General features: G+C 37.7%; 2 protein-coding genes across 4 annotated transcripts; one reads left to right on the top strand and one right to left on the bottom strand.

Moving 5' to 3' along the window:
• Positions 1 to 1,603: 1,603 nt before the first annotated feature.
• Positions 1,604 to 7,194, bottom strand: LOC116265565 (pentatricopeptide repeat-containing protein At4g02750-like). Its single transcript, XM_031646261.2, has 2 exons — positions 7,040 to 7,194; positions 1,604 to 4,761 (listed from the first exon to the last, which is right to left on the bottom strand). The coding sequence occupies exon 2, from the start codon at positions 4,739 to 4,741 to the stop codon at positions 2,723 to 2,725; it is 2,019 nt and encodes a 672-aa protein (XP_031502121.1). The 5' UTR covers positions 4,742 to 4,761; positions 7,040 to 7,194; the 3' UTR covers positions 1,604 to 2,722.
• Positions 7,195 to 7,598: 404 nt separating this feature from the next.
• Positions 7,599 to 16,292, top strand: LOC116265567 (uncharacterized). Of its 3 annotated transcripts, none has more exons than XM_050080863.1 (7): positions 7,599 to 7,724; positions 8,967 to 9,121; positions 10,363 to 10,611; positions 12,336 to 12,470; positions 12,764 to 12,946; positions 14,227 to 14,388; positions 15,311 to 16,292. In XM_050080863.1, exons 2-7 carry the CDS (start codon positions 9,020 to 9,022, stop codon positions 15,728 to 15,730), a joined length of 1,251 nt encoding a protein of 416 aa, XP_049936820.1. In that variant the 5' UTR covers positions 7,599 to 7,724; positions 8,967 to 9,019; the 3' UTR covers positions 15,731 to 16,292. The 3 variants fall into 3 exon arrangements, with proteins under 3 accessions (XP_049936820.1, XP_031502124.1, XP_031502125.1); XM_031646264.2 differs by lacking the exon at positions 7,599 to 7,724 and adding an exon at positions 7,755 to 8,739; XM_031646265.2 differs by lacking the exon at positions 7,599 to 7,724 and adding an exon at positions 8,604 to 8,744.
• Positions 16,293 to 17,615: the final 1,323 nt, after the last annotated feature.

Here is a 17,615-nt window from a genome sequence, read left to right on the forward strand (position 1 = left end):
CATCAACATCAGCAATAGTTTATAATGCAGAATGGTACATAGTGCTTTTAGCAATGTTTTGCAGTACCTTCAGTTACGAATTTTTAGTCATCCACAAAATGCAGCACCTAATATATATATATATATATATATATATAATGCATAGTGTTTTATGAGAGGCCGGGAAAAGTTCTCTGTCCAAATCACAAAGAGAATTCCATAAATTCTCTCTCTCTCTCTCTCTCTCTCTCTCTCTATATATATATATATATATATATATATATATATATATATATATATATATATATATATATATATATATATATATATATAATGCAGAATGGTACATAGTACTTTTAGCAATGTTTTGTAGTACCTTCAGTTACGAATTTTTAGTCATCCACAAAGTCCAGCACCTATATATATATATATATATATATATATATATATATATATATATATATAATGCATAGTGTTTTATGAGAGGCCTGGAAAAGTTCTGTCCAAATCACAAAGAGAATTCCATAAATTCTCTCTCTCTCTCTCTCTCTATATATATATATATATATATTCGTTACCTCTGGCCTTTTCCTTTTTAATTTTATATCGCTAAAAACGGTTTGAAAAAGTATTTCCCATCGCTAATGCCCATAGCCAAGCAAATGTCATCGTAAATGCACTTTTTTGCAACGCTTTTTAGCAATACAAAATGAAAAAAAGATGTTTATATACGTATAAAATCCTCCGGCCATTTTGAGTTCTGTCCAGTCTCAACCATCTACCTGATGCATTATATTGAGTGATGTACCTGATGCATTATATTGAGTGATGTGTCACAAGAGGCTGTAAGATTTTTCTTCCTTTAAGTTAAACCCTAATGAAATGTCATATGCATGGTTGGTTTCGTATGACTGGAGTTTAACATATGGTTGATGTGAGAGAAGCCCGACTACCATGAGATTCTCACATTTCATGACCGCGAAAGTCTGAAATGTCATGAAATAAGGGTTTGATGACACGTTGCAACAGTTAAAAGACTCATAATATCACCCACACAAATCACCACCAGATAGTTAAATTTGACCAAAAACATTTTTAAACAATGGGATTTTAAAAATACTTACCCCAAAAGCTTGTAAATAGAGCTTACACGCCAAGAGAAAATCCCACCAATGGAAGAGATAAAGGGACAACCACCAATCAAGTAAATGACTGCAACAACCACCGCACACCAAAGAAATGGAACATAAAAAAACGCGTCTCAAGAGTTCTTGTCATTTACAAATTTCGACTAAAGTACACAAACTAATACAGCAGGTGAAACACGATATCATTCATATTCCTCAAAGATGGGATACTTTCTTTCTAGTGTCGGAACTAAAGCTTAACTTTGCTCTTGAAGGGGGCATTATTGTTTGAGAAGCAAAGCAGGCCATCAAGCCAGTTTTTTCCCACAACAGGGAGTAGATATACAATCAGATTTCGAATCTACATTACCAACAGCCATTGCAGACTTGGACATTATATAACGAACTCATCCAGATTCACTTGGAGGCTTCTCCTTTGGATGTTTTGAGGCGTAGTGGTCTGCAAGCTGGTTTGAGTTTGCTAGCTGGACCTGAATATCACAAAGCATTATTGCTCATGCATGTTCATAATGAAGATAAAACTTTTTGGACAATGTGGAGGATATTGAAATCAACTAGCCAAAGGCATTTTGCATAAACAACAATTACTTGGTCTGCAAACTTACTTTATTCAAGGTGTCCTATGGTGAATCTAAGCACCTTGACAGAAGCATATCTTTATATGATGGAGAGTGTTCATGCCTTTGCATTTGAAAGAAAATAGTACAGAGGACAAAAACGATGAATCTTAAACTAAGCTGCCTAATTCTATTTCCTCATCAACTCTGCAATCTGTGCATGTAACCCATCAAATCCATATAAAAAAAGTTGCTCACACATTACCAGATGCTTTCACAGAACAAGGGAAAAAAACGAGATGGGCAACAAAATTATTTGACTATTAATTTATAGTAATGAGTGGCATAAGACCATGTTTTGTTAACATAGTTCCCCCATCAGAACTTTTAGCAAAGTGACCAAGCAGATCCATGATCCAGAAGGACCAGAACATTTGACAACAAATATCTAAAAAAGAACGAACCTACAATCCTCATTGCAGCTCTGATTGAATACATATCGCATTATCATGCTTAGTGAAGTGAGGAGGTGCATATTTTGATCCATTTCTACACTTGATAGAACACAATGAGAACCTTTAAAACAGAAGTTTTTCTTTTTTTCAGTTGAAAAATATGAATACATATTTGCCTCCAATTCAATCTGCTTAGCTTCTTCCTTGATTCTTCCCTTTTAATTTGCCTACCAATTCCAGCCCACCTTCTATGTCATCTGTGGTTCAATCCCCAATTGACTACCAGCATGCCATACTTGCTGTTTCCTGCTTCTAAAATTTTCAGAATGTACATTTCCAGATTTCAATTCTATATTGCTCAATGATTTTGTTCCCAGTCTAACAACTTTGAAATAGATGCAAGAAGCCCAATAAATGCCACCACTTTGTGGTCAATAATCACAATATGTCCAACAACAAAATTCAAACATTAGCGAGAACTGCAGATGCTTTCAGCATCCTCAGCGAGCAGCATGTAACCTCAAAAGGTGAGGGCTGACATGCATCAGATTTGGAAACATGGCCACATACATTTGACAAAATGTCAAGCCATTGTTTGAACTAAACAACCAACATCTTCCATTACAGCTGCCAAGGATCCAAGCAGTTCATGTATGCGTTCAATCTGTGCATGAGATCTGTCATCATAAAAAAACACATTTGCTTTTGCATTTATCTCAATCCAACTGCAACCTGGCTCCTTCTTTGCTCCCTGTTTCCTCATTAGGGTTCTAATGCTTGCAGCATCTCTCCACATTCCTCTTGCTGCATACATATTTGAAACCAGTACATGTACTCCTCCATCTGTAGGCTGCAAATTCATGACTTCTTTGGAAGCGATTTCTCCCAAATTCAGATTCCCGTGAATTCTACATGCACTAAGCAGGGTTTCCCATTCACTGGTTAAAAGATCATCAGGAATTTCCCTTATAAATTTCACAGCCTCATTGAGGTGACCAGATCGACCAAGAAGGTCAACCATACAGGCATAATGTTCTGGCCCAGGCATCAATTTCCAATCGTTACACATGGAATTGAAACATCTTTTCCCTTGATCTACCAAACCACCATGAACAGATGCAGATAAGAGAGCAAGAAAGGTCACGTGATCTGGAATAATGTCATGTTGCCTCATACCAAGGAACATCTTAAATGCTTCTGATGCAAACCCATGATAAGCATATGCTGCAATCATAGCATTCCATGCAACTAAATCTCTCTTCAACATCCGGTCAAAAACTAATGCAGCATCACACAGAATACCACATCTTGAATACATGGTAAGTAGTGAACTCAAAACCAAAGTATCATGTTCATAAGAAGATTTGATTGTGCGAAGGTGGACCATTCTCCCCCATCCTAAAGCAGCAAGAGCAGCACAAACTGAGAGGACAACTGTAAAAGTGCCTTGATCAGGCTGATATCCATCAACAATCATCCTGGAGAACAGAGAAAGTGATTCCCAACTTTGATAACCAGAAATCATTGTGTTCCATGAAATTGTATCTCTTTGAGGCATCACTTCAAACCAATTACATGCATTAGCCATATCACCTTTCATTACATAGCCTTGTAAAATACAATTCCATGACACAGTATCTCGTTTATGCATCTGCACAAACAATTTTAAAGCATCATCAAGCATGCCATTCTCAATGTAACCACTAATCATCGAATTACAGGCCATAACATCTTTTTGAGGCATCATTACAAACAATTTCTCTGCAGTTTGAATGTCTCCATTTTGTAGATAACATCGAATGATAGCAGTCCAAGCTGCTATGTCCTTATTAGGCGTCAGTTCAAAGATGTGTCTCGCCTTTTCCATTTTCCCACACTTTGAGTAACAAGTTATCATGATAGTCCATGAAGCTATGTCCTTCTGAGGCATGCTATCGAATAGTTCACAAGCATCCTCAAAATAACCGAATTTGACATACCCAGACAGCATCAAGTTGGCAAGAGAAACAGTCTGTGGTGCCAAAAGAAACAAGTTCCTTGCTTCAACAACATTCTCATGCCTCAGATAACCTCCAATTATGATTGCCCATGATACAGAATTTCTTTTAGGCATATTATCAAAAAGAATGTGTGCTTCTTTCAGCCTTCGATTGTTAATGTAACCAGATATCATGGTGTTCCAACAAATGACATTCTTTTCAGGCATTTGATCAAACAATGCATGAGCTTCTGACAGCTTGCCACACCTTGCATAACCATTTATCAATGCTGTCCAAGATATAACATTCTTCCTAGGCATAGAGTCAAATATTTTATGTGCCTCAAAAATTTTGCGATTTGACACATACCCTGATATCATGCAGTTCCAAGTTACCAAATTTCGTTCAGGCATTCCATCGAAAGTTTGTCTTGCAAATTCCAGATCCCCGTGCTCAAAGCAACTTGTAATGGTTGAGTTCCACCTGTATATATCCCAATTTTGACTGGAAAAACCTCGAAATATAACATTTAACTGCCATGATGAACAAGTTCTTTTGGAAAGCAAGCTCAAGAAAGGGACAAGCCTGATTAGACCTCCATCATGAACATAAAATCTATTCATGATTATCTCATCTCTCCAATCTGTAAATGTAAATAAGCTAAAATTACCTTCCATCGTACGATTGGTACCCTAATGAGCAATTAGGTTTTCACATAAAAGACCTACTAAGGAACTTTCACACTTCTGTCTGACATCTTAAAAAGCTTTCATATGAAGAAAAACAAAATAAGTCAATACAAAGTTAAAGAAAATAGGCTGATGATCATGAACTAACAAAAAAAAAACCCTTGCCAAACTTGAGAACTAGAATTCCATGATTTTGAGATCCCTATCACACAACACACACACATACACGTGTTTGTGCACCATACATGGCACACCCAGCGAGCCGATGCAGTCAAAGGCACTGGTTCAAGAGTCAAGTATTGATCAAATGCAACCAAATTCTAGATGACTCACTTCTGAATGAGCTTGTAATCACCCAATTCTAGATTGTATCATTCAGCACTGATATTACTCAATGTTATTAAGGAATAACTATACTGTCTTTAATTAGAAATAAACTAATGTAATGCTAATTGTTTGTTTGTTGTTATTATTTCATAGTTGTGTTCATGAACTACAATTATTTAGTTGTATGTACTTAATAGTTATTTTATAGCTACCTTCAATTTCTTCATGAATTTGTAGTAAAATGCACTATAAAAACTTATGACCTGACTCATGTAAGTTGCCAAGTCATCTTGTTGACCCATGACTCACTAGTCAAAAAATCTAAGTCTGATTCACAAGTTTGCCAACTATGGTGCTCCCACACACACACAAACATCTCACTCTCTCCTTTGATCAAGAAACCAACAACTACCAAATGATAAATTGCACAGGAGTTCTTTACACATTGTACAAAAGATGTAAGTCATTGCATTTATATTACGGTCAGTCCTATTACAAAATGAAGTCCACTCAATTTTTTTCTTATTATTACAAATAGGAGCAACTTCAGAAGCTTTTATTTATACAAGAAACCAACCATAAGCTAAAAGTTCAACAAAAATAATGAGAAATTGATGGAACAAAATATACAAATATAACGTGCCTCATATCCAAAGCCTAATTTAGACACTCCTTCTTTGCCTCTTACGGAGATGTGACACTGTGAATTTCACGAGATGACACTGTGAATTTCACATTGATCTCACAATATGTGATCTCTTCAGAAGATATGCTAGGAGGTCCCAAAGGGAAAATAGAACACAGAGGAGGAGATGATTAAGCTCTAAAGAGCAAATTTCGGGGAAGGATCATCTGGGTATACACGCTAGAACAGCTTTATAGTCCTGGTCAGCAATAGGAAAAAAAGAATGACAGGAAAGAAAAGAATGACGGGCCCATCACAGCGAGCAGATGAAATAGAAACAAAGCAGAAGAGAACCAGATGGGAATTGAGAGTGGTTTTCATTGTAAAGGTACAAGGTAAAATAAGATGAAAAGGTAAATGGAAAAGAGGAACAAAAGTTGCATCAAGCAACCACATGAAAAAAAACAAATCACGAAAGATATAATGATCAGAAGAGGCATAACTGAGGCCCATGATACAGGCGTACCAAGATGCTCACAACTGGGTTTTTCACGTTAAGCTAACAGTTGCAAACCTGAAACGACAGCAAACTGTTACCTTCACTTCCTTCTAGGCCTTCATAGAGCCATTTGACAAATCAAGCATCAAAGTCGAGCTAACGAAGTTGCAATAAGAAAGAAAGCAATAGACGGCCCATTGACATACAGCCATCCATTGGGTCGTACCTGCTACACCATGCTACCATAATACAGAGAGGTGACGGTAATCGGATCTCGAACGATAGCAGGAGAATAATTTACAGGTGGATCTCATCAAATACTTTGCAGCACACCGAGAGAACGGGGAGAACTCGATACTAGGTTCCACTACCAGATCGTGTTTCCATAATTCAGGAGTCTGTCTTCAGTTACTAACGCTTCAAAATCCATCGGACTTGCTGAAAATTTGATCATCGAATGTCCTAATTCTTACACCACATTGAGGATCCTTAAAGTGGAAGAAATCAAGAAAATGCAAAAAAGGAACCTAGCAGTCAAATCAACCCAAAAATGTGAAATAGAACATTCTTCACCAAGCCTCACCGGTAAAAACTCAACTACAACTTTTTATCCGACCCAATAAAGACAGAACCTACTTCACAAAAGGCTCGTGCATCAAAACGATAACCAATCTAAGAAAGACGAAATTGAACGTCTTCAACGCTGCTAGACAAAAAAAGGAGAGTGGAACGAAATCGGAAGAAAAGAATAAAACATAGATACGAAAGAGAGAGAGAGAACCTTGCAGATAGGGCAGCTACACTTGAGGGCGACAGCTCTCGCCTCCAACTGGGAACCCTTCGGCTTCTGGTTCCTCTCGGCGTTCCGCCTCTGCGCCTCGATCTTCTGCTTCCCCCTCGTCATCCTCTCTCTCTCTCTCTCTCTCCCTTGTACGTCAAAGGCGCTTAAGCAGCCTCCCTTTTAAAGGGCCAGAAATATCCAAGCATCCCTTGATTTGAACGAAAATATCCAAAAAACGCCTCCATCGTTTCACGGGCACCTTGTGAAACGGGTTAAAGGCTTAAAGCACTTTCGGGAGTAAAATCTATAAAATTATCAACATTTCAGAATTTTTAGTTCTGCTGCAAATTCCAGGATCATAAAACATACATAAAGAACTCTAGGAACATAAAAAAATAACGTTTGTGAGTCCATTCTTTGTCAGATTCATGATACTTTAACCAAAAATATTTTTTTGGTAAATTCTTGTTTTTGACGTTATAAGCTTTTTTAAAAGTCCCGACTCCCACGCTGAAAAATAAGCTGCTCCATGATAATTGTCTATGTTTGCTATTGAGTGAGAAAAAGGTTGCCACTCTTTTGAGACCATGGTGTTGATGTTGGTCATTTCACCTCAATTCTTGTCCTAAGTATTGATCATCAAACAATATTTTATTGAGTCATCTAGAAGCATTTGAGATTTAAGGTACTTGTCTCTTTTCAAATGTCCTCTGTTTTTGTCAATCATCTTCTTCATTTCATGCTTTCTTGGTTAAAATTTCTCAATATCCGAATCCACTTGTTTTAAAGGTGCCTTAGCAAAATGTTAGTGATCCAGATGGCTATGGCGATTGCGATTCGAGCCGCGGAAGATGATTCAGACTTGCGGTTTTGAGTCTTAACATCGGTATTAAGCTTGCAAAGTGCAAGGAGATCTATAAAGTCAGTTTCAAACTGATTGGCTGACTATCATCACGGTTTCATTTCAATCGTCGAAGTGATTTTTGTTGGGTGACCGCTTCTTGTGTAGAAGGATAGAAGCTAAAATTGCAGTAAACAATTTGTTTCTAAGGTTAATGGAAGTTCGCCTTCACGAGCTCGGTTAAAAGTGGAGTATATATTTGAAGTAATGGAAGAGTAAGAATTTTTAGGAGGTTCGACCCTGCGCGTCTCCAGTTATTTTGTCCGCAAGACGTTGTTTTCTCGTGGCTTGGAAAGGGAGCGCGGATGGTCGTTTCTCGAAGAAATCCACTCTTTTCCCGTTTGCGTCCCCAAACAACGACAAGCCAGAGAAGTCGGAAACTCGACGATTGCCGTCTTGGCGGTGGATAAGGAGGAGGAGTGCAGTGGCTTCCCTGTCGTCTATATGAACCCTTCAACCGGGAAGAGGTGAGGAAGAGAAATGTGGGTCTTCTCCTCCACGCTTGTCCGCTCCTCTCCTTCACTCCGCCTGTCTAACGATGCCGGCGTACCCTATCATCATGCCGCCAATCGCCCGGAACGAACCCTCCATCGCCGGACACTCGCCTTAGCCCTGAGGCCTAATCGTGCGGAGTCTCCGCAACCGGAGCCTCCACCGTCACCGCTTCGGCTGGCGGCCTCCGCTATCCTCTTCTTGAGCGTCGGCGTTAGTGCGTGTACCGCGTGTACGCTTTCTAATCGGACGGACAAGAACGTGATAGGTCATCTTTCTCCTCCTTCGGTTACTGAGGCTAGGTTAGGTGAGGTATCGCCTCCACCCATCTTCGCTGATGTGTTTGTGTCCGCCACTTCCTTGTCGCTATTGGCTTCCATAAAGTGATTATCATTGTTAAATGTAATATGTCGTAAATTTGACAGTACATGTAGATGGCCTTGTCTGAAATAATCTTATACATGAAGTAATAGTTGAAATGATATATACTTGGTTATTGTTCGTAACTACTAACCTTGGGCTCTTATGAATCAGACGGTGATACTGTTGAAAGCCACTCTGATGACGTAGAAATTACTGATAAGGAAATGAAATCTGCATTTGAAAACTGGTGCTCCAAGACGTATGCACTAACCGTGCCTCTCAGGGTTATTGCACTTCGTGGATCTATACCACCTGCATGGGTTAAGGTAAGATGCAGTTCGCTTGCTAGTTTCTGGTGAAAAGTTTTTTATTAATATTTATAACTGGGGTTCGATTAACTTGTTTAGGTACTTTTCTGCCTCCCACGTCCCTCCAAGTCATATCTGGCTCCTTGAATTTGGTCATACGAGAATCAGCCTTATCAATGAAACGCAAAGTGTTTAGTTTAAAGATTATTGAATTGGTAATGTGTCTAGAAAGGGTACATTTTTAACGAGGTAGCTTTGGAATTCACAACTTAACTTTCATCACTTGAATTCTAATTGATATTTGCATTGTCTAGATATCTCAAACTTGTCCTAACTTGAACAAGTTGAAATGAACAGAGGTGTGATTGGCCTGCAGTCCAGATTGGATGCTCAATCAAATTGATCTGGAAAGCATTTTCTCTATAGGAGGTCAAACCGTCAAAGGGTTTTAAAAATTCTAGTTCCTATTTCATGCTGCTTGTCAATGATTGTGGTGCATATTGAATAACGATATAACATGCATCACATACACTTGTATGGATGATGGTAATGAGCTAATTGTACATCAAGTCATCAACCTGAAAGTAAGTGCCGTTAGTGCCTGTTTAGCTTACCTAGTGTTGTTTCTTACTTCTTAGGTTTGATAGATACTAAATTTTATAAATGGAAAAATTTAAATGAAAAAATTATTGCACCTAAACTTGTAAGTGAAACTACTACTTCTAAGTGATATCTGTAATACTGAATATCTCCCTATGGGACTTTGGATTGAAGTGAGGAATAAATACTTTCCTGATAGGATAAGGTTTCTATCATTCAGGTGAATGTTTCTCGGTTTCCTTTGATTTTGTGTGTGTATGTTTTTCCCTGATTTCTTGCTGGATTGTTGCTTTAGGAATACTATCATTCAGGTGACTCTAATATCCACATTTTAAATCCTGAACCTCCATGATCATATGCACTGTGCAGTGTCTTTTCTCATTCTATTCCTCTTTTATCTTGGTAGAACTTACATCGTTGCTTTAGGTTCATCACAAACGACTCTTCCATTTATCTCTTTTCTCAAATTACTAATCATGTGCATTCTGAATTTCCCTAATTTATAAGAAACTAAGTTAAGTGTTACTAGCATCCTGATTTTAAACAATAATGTTGTGATATATTTTTTATTGTGCAGTCCTTGATTTAGTATTTTCTTGTTTACTGCATTCAGCTGTGTATAGATGCATATAGGCTTATATTGTCATTCTATCACGTAGGACTTCATCCAAGTACAAGGAAAGAGGTTAAAGCTTCAGGTAGAGTTTCGGAGTACACTTGATGCCATCTACCAGGAGCTGTCTTCAGCATCAAAAGAGCATCATGTTGGTGTAAAATCTGCTATTGCAGCTGATATTATCACGCTTGCTGATTCGTGGCTTGACATGGCAATACGTAGAGGCATAATTGAGCCATTGGTTGATGCTGAAAAGAATGACTGGTTTAACTGTTTAAGTGATAAGTGGAAGGTGAGAATGAGCAAAGTTCATGAACAGAAAAAGCTTTTCTTTTTCCCCTTGATCTGATTCATCTTTGAATTGAGTTGTCTTAGTCTTTGTTTGTTTCATCATGAGAGAAGAAAAAATGTTTTGATGGGTGATGATGAGTGCAGGTTAACTGCATGTAAATTTTTCATGGAAAGTGGAATTTCATGGGGGCTGGTGGGATATCCATCTGCCATCAAAGTGAGGATGCAAAGAATAAAGCGTGTTTACTAGTGAGTTCCGATCAAAATGTGCCCTATTGATGTTTATTTCATCCAGCTAGAAAAATCACTAATTTCCTGGCAAAATGGGAGAGTGGGTGAAACAAATGGGGCCTAAGGAATTAAGAGATATTTATGCATTAATGAACTTGACAAATTTGAATACCTGATAAGAAGACCTTACCTAATAACAGTAAATAAAAATTTATTGTCCGTGTCACTTGGGTTTTCTAATAGATGTTCTATTGATCATCAAAGATTTCTCTCTGAAATCTTTCCAGTTTATTTATTTCTTCTGTCATTAAGAGGCTGCCTTGCACCCCAAAAAAGCAGAGAATGCTTTTAGCCTTTCCTAGTGAAAAACTTGTAAAACCTGAAAAGGTGGATAAAACCTATATGAAAAAAGTTGATCAGCATTAAGTTGTTACTTAAGAGTTTATGTAGATGTTATTAATATACCAAGGGGGCAGCTGTGGGCTAGATAATTGGATCTTATTCAATCAGCACAATCCTAAACTATGTTAAAAAAGTGTGTGAATTATGTGAAGCTTTCAGCTCATCCTTGACTGTAACAATAATAGATGTAGATGGAAAAGCATGCCAAGCCTCAGCAAGACACAGTCTTCTTATACGGTATAACAACCATTAAATCAGAAAAGATCCAGTGATGTGGACCAAGGAGTGAATGCTCTTAGTCCTGTGTAGTCTTATGGTTTCATGTGCTATTGTTTTCTTTTTCTCAATTGAGAAATAGCATGTGTATGTAATTATTAACTAAAAAGGAGTCCTAGTTAATGTGTTTGTGATGTGTATACTGGTTCCTAAAGACTTAGATAAAACTTACAGCAACTTCAAATCTTAAATACAAATATTGTTCTCAACAATCTCTTAGCATGTTTTTCTCAAAAATTTTGCATTTAATTCAAGTAATTCTTTTGGCTAAAATTTAGGGAAATTGTCAAATATAAAAAACTTGAATGCAATAAAATGTTATTGAAAAGTAAAAACAGAAGGAGTAAGATTACAGAAGTTTATCGTAATAAAATAAAGGAAAGGAAGCATATGATGAAAATATACAAGTTTACCTAGTTATCATTAAATTATCATGCATATTCATAATATATTTCCTAGAACCAAAATTTTTGAAAATATCATGTGGTTTGTCTAGCATCAGTTGGAATGATTCTATCGTTTCTATTATCTTTCAATATCAACCATATTTGTGGCTATGCTTGACAACTATATTGTTAGTGTCGCACACACACACACACACACACACACATATATATATATAATGTATACATATTAAATATCCACAGTTTGTGGCACTTCATAACTGTTTGGCCGCAACCAGGAATTTGGTCAACTTCAAGAACTGGATTATCTGGATCTGTCAAAAAGTGGTTTTCTGTCAAGTGTCAATTATACGTTTTGGTGCTAGCCTGATGAAATCATGAGTTGCCTTGTTTTGTTTGACATCTTCCTCAGGCACATCTTCGCAGGAATGATGGTGGAGAATTAGACCCAAATGGAAGGATCTGGGGAGTTCCATACCGCTGGGGATGCATGGTCATAGCTTACAAAAAAACCAAATTTAAAAGGCATAATTTAGCTCCAATTGAGGTACTAATTCTCTCATGGTTAATGGATCATTGATTTGCAAAGCCTAGAGACATTTTTCACATTTAAACTAATAGCTGTTATCTAGGTGACTTAATTACCTTCTTCTTTATTGTTAAACCATGAACTTCTATATGTGGAATTAGTGAAGTGGTCCTACTATAGCTTGACTTTTTCACTTTCCAAGTTCTTATTATCATTGGTTTTCATGGCCTATTATGATTTCTTAAGCCATTGCATTTTCCTTCTATAGATTATTTTCCGTTTTGATAATAGAAAAGCATCCAAAATTGTAGGACTGGAGTGACCTCTGGAGACCTGAACTTGCTGGAAAAATTTCAATGGTTGATGCTCCCAGGGAAGTTGTTGGTGCAGTCTTGAAGTACATGGGAGGTTCATATAATACCAAAAATTTTGCAACACAAATTAGTGGTGGTCGAGATGCTGTCGTTCACAACCTGACTGCTCTCCAGAGACAGGTTCTTCCGTTCAACAATAGATGTTCATTACTCGTCATTACCTTTGTCATAATGATGTTGTGTTCAAGTTGAAACTGCCTCCTCTCTTTTCCCTCTTTGGTGTACCTTTTTTCTCAGACTAAATATATCATTACGATTTTAACCTTGATTCCTTAACTTCCTTGGTCTGTGATTGACAAAACTCATGATTCTTTATTTTTGTGTGACTTTTTCATAACAGGTTATCCCCTGTCATTCTTTTTTGCACATTTTATTGTTTTTTAGACAAAAAAAAACTTTATTTTCCGTCCTTGTCTTTGTTAAGAATCATGTTTTGAGTGCATCTGCATTTTCCTATTTATTCTGAGGAGTATTCGCTCTTGTATCAGTTGTCTTTGTGGCCTATTACATGTTTACAATTTTAAACATGTAAATTCTGGAGAATGGATTGCCTTTATGTTCACTAAAAGCTTAAGACAAGAAATTTCTGTTGAAAGTTGGCACAATTCCTCTTGCATCATGTCAAGTTCCAGGGAAAGTGTCAAACATTGTATTTTAATGTACATGTGTACATATATCTTTTCTTATACCTAGGGGTGTTTTTATCTTATATCGTACAATAACATTGTATCAAGATTATTTAGTTCAGGTGTTTTTTCCGTTTAGCTGAGAAAGACACCTTCACTATTTCTGATTGTAACTCTCTTTGATATTATCAAATAGAACTTCTTCTCTCTCTATCTTGAACTGTCTTAAAGAAAGGAAGAAAATTACAATGCACATATATCTTGCTTATGGACAATCAGCTTTTATGCATCATATGACAGTAAAGCAACATTTATTTACACTTATGTCCAAAAGGATGAACTTTGCATTAACATTGAGGGGTAAACTGCTGTTGTTTTTGTAACAGAACCTTTTCGATTACATGTATAAAGTAGACCAACTGCTAGATCTCTAGTGCTTCAGGTTTTATCATTTGATAATGTGGTTGGCGGAAGAGAATTTTCTTTGCATGGAATCTGTTGCTTCACATGTCAATTAGTGTTGACTTTGCATTTTCTCTTCCTTTTCTTGAGAGAGAGAGAGAGAGAGAGAGAGAATGGCATGCTTGAATGGCACTGAAGTTATGAGAAAGTATGGATTGTTAAAATGCTCCACAAGCATGATAAGTTCATGGCAACTGTTCTTGCCAGTATGTTGGTTGTGTTACTAACCTATCTGGTTTATCCACCTGGAATGGTTTCCATACTGTGTGGATTGTTGGGGTGGCACTTGTGTCTGGTGCTGGATTTTTATAGGTTCGTCTGTTCGACAGTGTCCACTATCTAAAGGCGCTTGGAGCTGGAGAGGTTTGGGTTGCAGTTGGATGGAGTAGTGATATCCTTCCTGCGGCCAAACGCTTGTCAGATGTGGCAGTGATTGTTCCTAAATCTGGAACCAGTCTGTGGGCAGACCTGTGGGTATGTGTCACCTTGATATATGTCAATTTTTAAGTTACTTTGTCCTTTGGATTTGATTTCTGGGCTTTTCATGAAATAATGTTCATATGAACGACTAACAGATGAGTTATGCACTAGATATGAGAAATGAAATCCCTTAGGAAGTTAGGATAATTTCCACATCTTTTCTTTTGCTCCTATCAACTACTCAAAGGTTGACACAGCAATCAGTAAGTCTAATTCTCATTAGTTGAAGCCCAAATATCTATGAATGAAGAAGGGCTTCAACCTAATTAGTAATCCGTCTTCTGTCATATGATGCTGTTGTTAAATCAACTTGCAAGCATTAGCTCTGGATTACCTCTGCCCTGTCTTCATTGGACTTGTAGTTTGTGGCTTATGTTATGGAATGTCTGTCTGCTTTATTGCACACATGCACGTCCTTATACCATCAAAGATGCACATAGGAGAACTTGTTTTGTACATTAGATATCCTTTTTCTGCATGTTTGGTTCCAGTTGGCAACTACCAGTCTGAAAATGTTTCAGTTAAAGATGGATATTCTGTCTTTGTTGTGGCAGGAAAGCTCGGATACTAGAGAAGCAGGTAATATGATCATAAAAAAGCAATCTGGATCAAGAATCTGTCACTAGAATTAACTAATGCGTGCAATCAGCAGTACAATCTGTTATTGATTATATTGAGCTAAATTGTGATCCTGATTTATTTAAATATATTGTCATCAGAATAAGTATAATTAGCTAAATTGTGATAAAAATAAGAATCAAACCGAGAACAAGATGTCTATTAAGTATTAAGTTATCTCTGGAGGCTTGATGCTGATCCTAATCTGTTTAAATACGAATCATCTTGGTTACAATTGTGCAAGTTCTTCTCCCATTCGCTGTCAATCATGGTGGTAGTCTGCTAAATCTATTTTCAGGCTATTCCTGCTGCAACTGGCTTGGCTACTGAGCAGATTGGTGGACGTGTTCGAGGTCCATCCCCGCTTGTTCACCAGTGGTTTGAGTTCTGCCTACAAGCTGCAAGAGGGTTACCTTTCCAGCAGGAAGTTATTCCTGGAGCCCTGGCTTCAAGCCTTGGAGACACTTCTCTAACCAAAAGTCTGCAGTATGTGTACAATGATAAACCTCAACTGGAAACAAATCTTATTGCTGGAATGCCGCCTCCTGAAGTTCTGGACAGATGTGAGTTCGTAGAACCTTTACCAGAGACCACACTGAAAGATTACAAGCAGTTGCTGAGTGAGACACAAAAACCCGGGATAAGTTGGATGAATTATATATGCAAATACATTACTGGAAATGTTGAAGCTTCTGGTGTGAACCTGAGAACAAGTTAAACTCGCAATTGATTATTCAAGTTCAGTAGCTTTTGCTTTTCCTTCAGGGTCGTCCAGGACAAGGGATCGGGTTATTCAGAACCACTGGTACTTCTTTTGGCGTTTTGCATGCATGACATTGCTGAAATGAAGAAAAGCTGAGTTCTCTTGCTACTTGCCATGTGCTGTATGCCACTTTAGTATTGGATATCTATATCCACAAATCTGGCTGAGGTCTCTTCACGTTCCTGATCGTGGATCCTCTGCAGCAGTCTCAGTTAAGCCAAGTTATGTTGTTTTGCAGTTGACTAAATCTTGGATTGGATTCTGTTTGAAACTGAGATTCTTGCACTCAAGATTTGTATTCGTTGATGATGTGCATTCCACTGCATACCATCATCAGGTCTTCCATTCATCTTGAATTTGATTGTTGACGTAATTTTGCCTGCATTATTATGGAAAAACTTGAAAAAAAAAAACTGTTGGAAACAGAGAAAACGTTCCTGTAGTCACAGCGAACCTTCATGTTGTCAATTTTCAGTGATGTTCTGAGATGAAATTCTATGATGCTATTTCTTTTCAAGTCAATGCTCTACTACTGATTTTTCTTGTAAGATGGATGGTACTACTTAAAATACTTATCCCTTTGTCAGATTTTTTAAGTGATAAGGCATAATGACAGCATGGAGTTGTGATAATCAACATTATTGTACATTAACGTGTTTTACATCAGTTTGTTGAAGCGATGAGTGGGTCAAATAGTGTGCAGTGGGTCCTCTTTTCTGTTTAATTTGTAAATGCATTGCTAAGGTCCGACGTTAGTTATGTCCATGCCTTCATGAATATACATTTGGTTTTACAGATGATTCTGGACTAACTTTGTGAGATGACTGCTTTGGCAAATGTAATTCACCAGTTTCTGGTTCAAAAACCATTGATTTTGGAGGAATGTAATGTCTTTGCCGGAATATTGACAAAGTCTTGAGACCACCATCACCATCGACTACACTTGGTAAACGTTACATCCTTCACATTTCTGAAACAACTCTTATTTCTTTAATGAGAGTCCTGCTGGGACTGCTTGTGTCTAAAAAATACTTTTCTGCAAATGCTATTAATTTGAAAAATAGATGCCCACAATGACCTCATTTGAGGTAGAAGCAACTAAAAATTCACCAGTTTCTCAGATGGCACAGTGAATCTGTGGGGACTTCATCTCAGAATTTTAATGTGTTAGGGAAGGTGCAAGTTAAAGCAGGTCGACCAACCTAGGGGTGGTTTTCATCTGTTGGAAAACAAAGAGGGTGGTCTATAGGCCCTTGACCTTTGGAGCATCAGTAGAAATACCTGAACAAGAGATAGTTATACCTCTTTATCTTTAGTTGAGATAGTAATGGGAAATTTGCGACATTAAAGTGTCTCTTCTCTTAATAAATCATGTGTCGTATTTCTGTATGCAGTTTCCTTCAGGTGAGAACACCGAGTTTGGACCCTTCTCTCCACAATTCCTCCTACCTCTGAAGTCCTTGGCTAGACGTGGGTGGGATAGGGTGCCCCTTCAACTTGAGTGTCATACAAAAGTAACACGTGTACAGCTAGAACCAAATAGGCTGGCACCCCGGGTAAGCGTTGGGTGTCAATGCATGCACCCATAGTTCAGGGCGTCAATCCCTGGTACAAGCCAAAATGCCGTTATAACTTCAGGTAGAAAGGTGCACCAGAAGATGTGATCTCTCTTCAAGCTCATTCATTTGGAAAAAGAAACGAAAATGAGATCCATTGAAACCCAACAAATCGGCCTATTGTTTCGGCCGCAAAGTGTGCTAATGCCTGGTAAGGTCGTAGCAATACACCACTTGGAAGAAAACTGGCTCTTGAAATTCAGAACTCAACAAAATCTTATTCG

Source organism: Nymphaea colorata, chromosome 12, assembly GCF_008831285.2.
Source record: "Nymphaea colorata isolate Beijing-Zhang1983 chromosome 12, ASM883128v2, whole genome shotgun sequence".
Taxonomy (NCBI): Eukaryota; Viridiplantae; Streptophyta; class Magnoliopsida; order Nymphaeales; family Nymphaeaceae; genus Nymphaea; species Nymphaea colorata.

Bases quoted from the DNA above. Each gene is read 5' to 3' on its own strand.
- LOC116265567 (XM_031646264.2), top strand. From the start codon at position 8,421: ATGTGGGTCTTCTCCTCCACGCTTGTCCGCTCCTCTCCTTCACTCCGC. The intron at 10,612-12,335 runs GTGAGAATGAGC...CATCTTCCTCAG, and splicing joins GTTTAAGTGATAAGTGGAAG to GCACATCTTCGCAGGAATGA. The intron at 12,947-14,226 runs GTTCTTCCGTTC...GGATTTTTATAG, and splicing joins TGACTGCTCTCCAGAGACAG to GTTCGTCTGTTCGACAGTGT.
- LOC116265565 (XM_031646261.2), bottom strand. From the start codon at position 4,741: ATGAATAGATTTTATGTTCATGATGGAGGTCTAATCAGGCTTGTCCCT.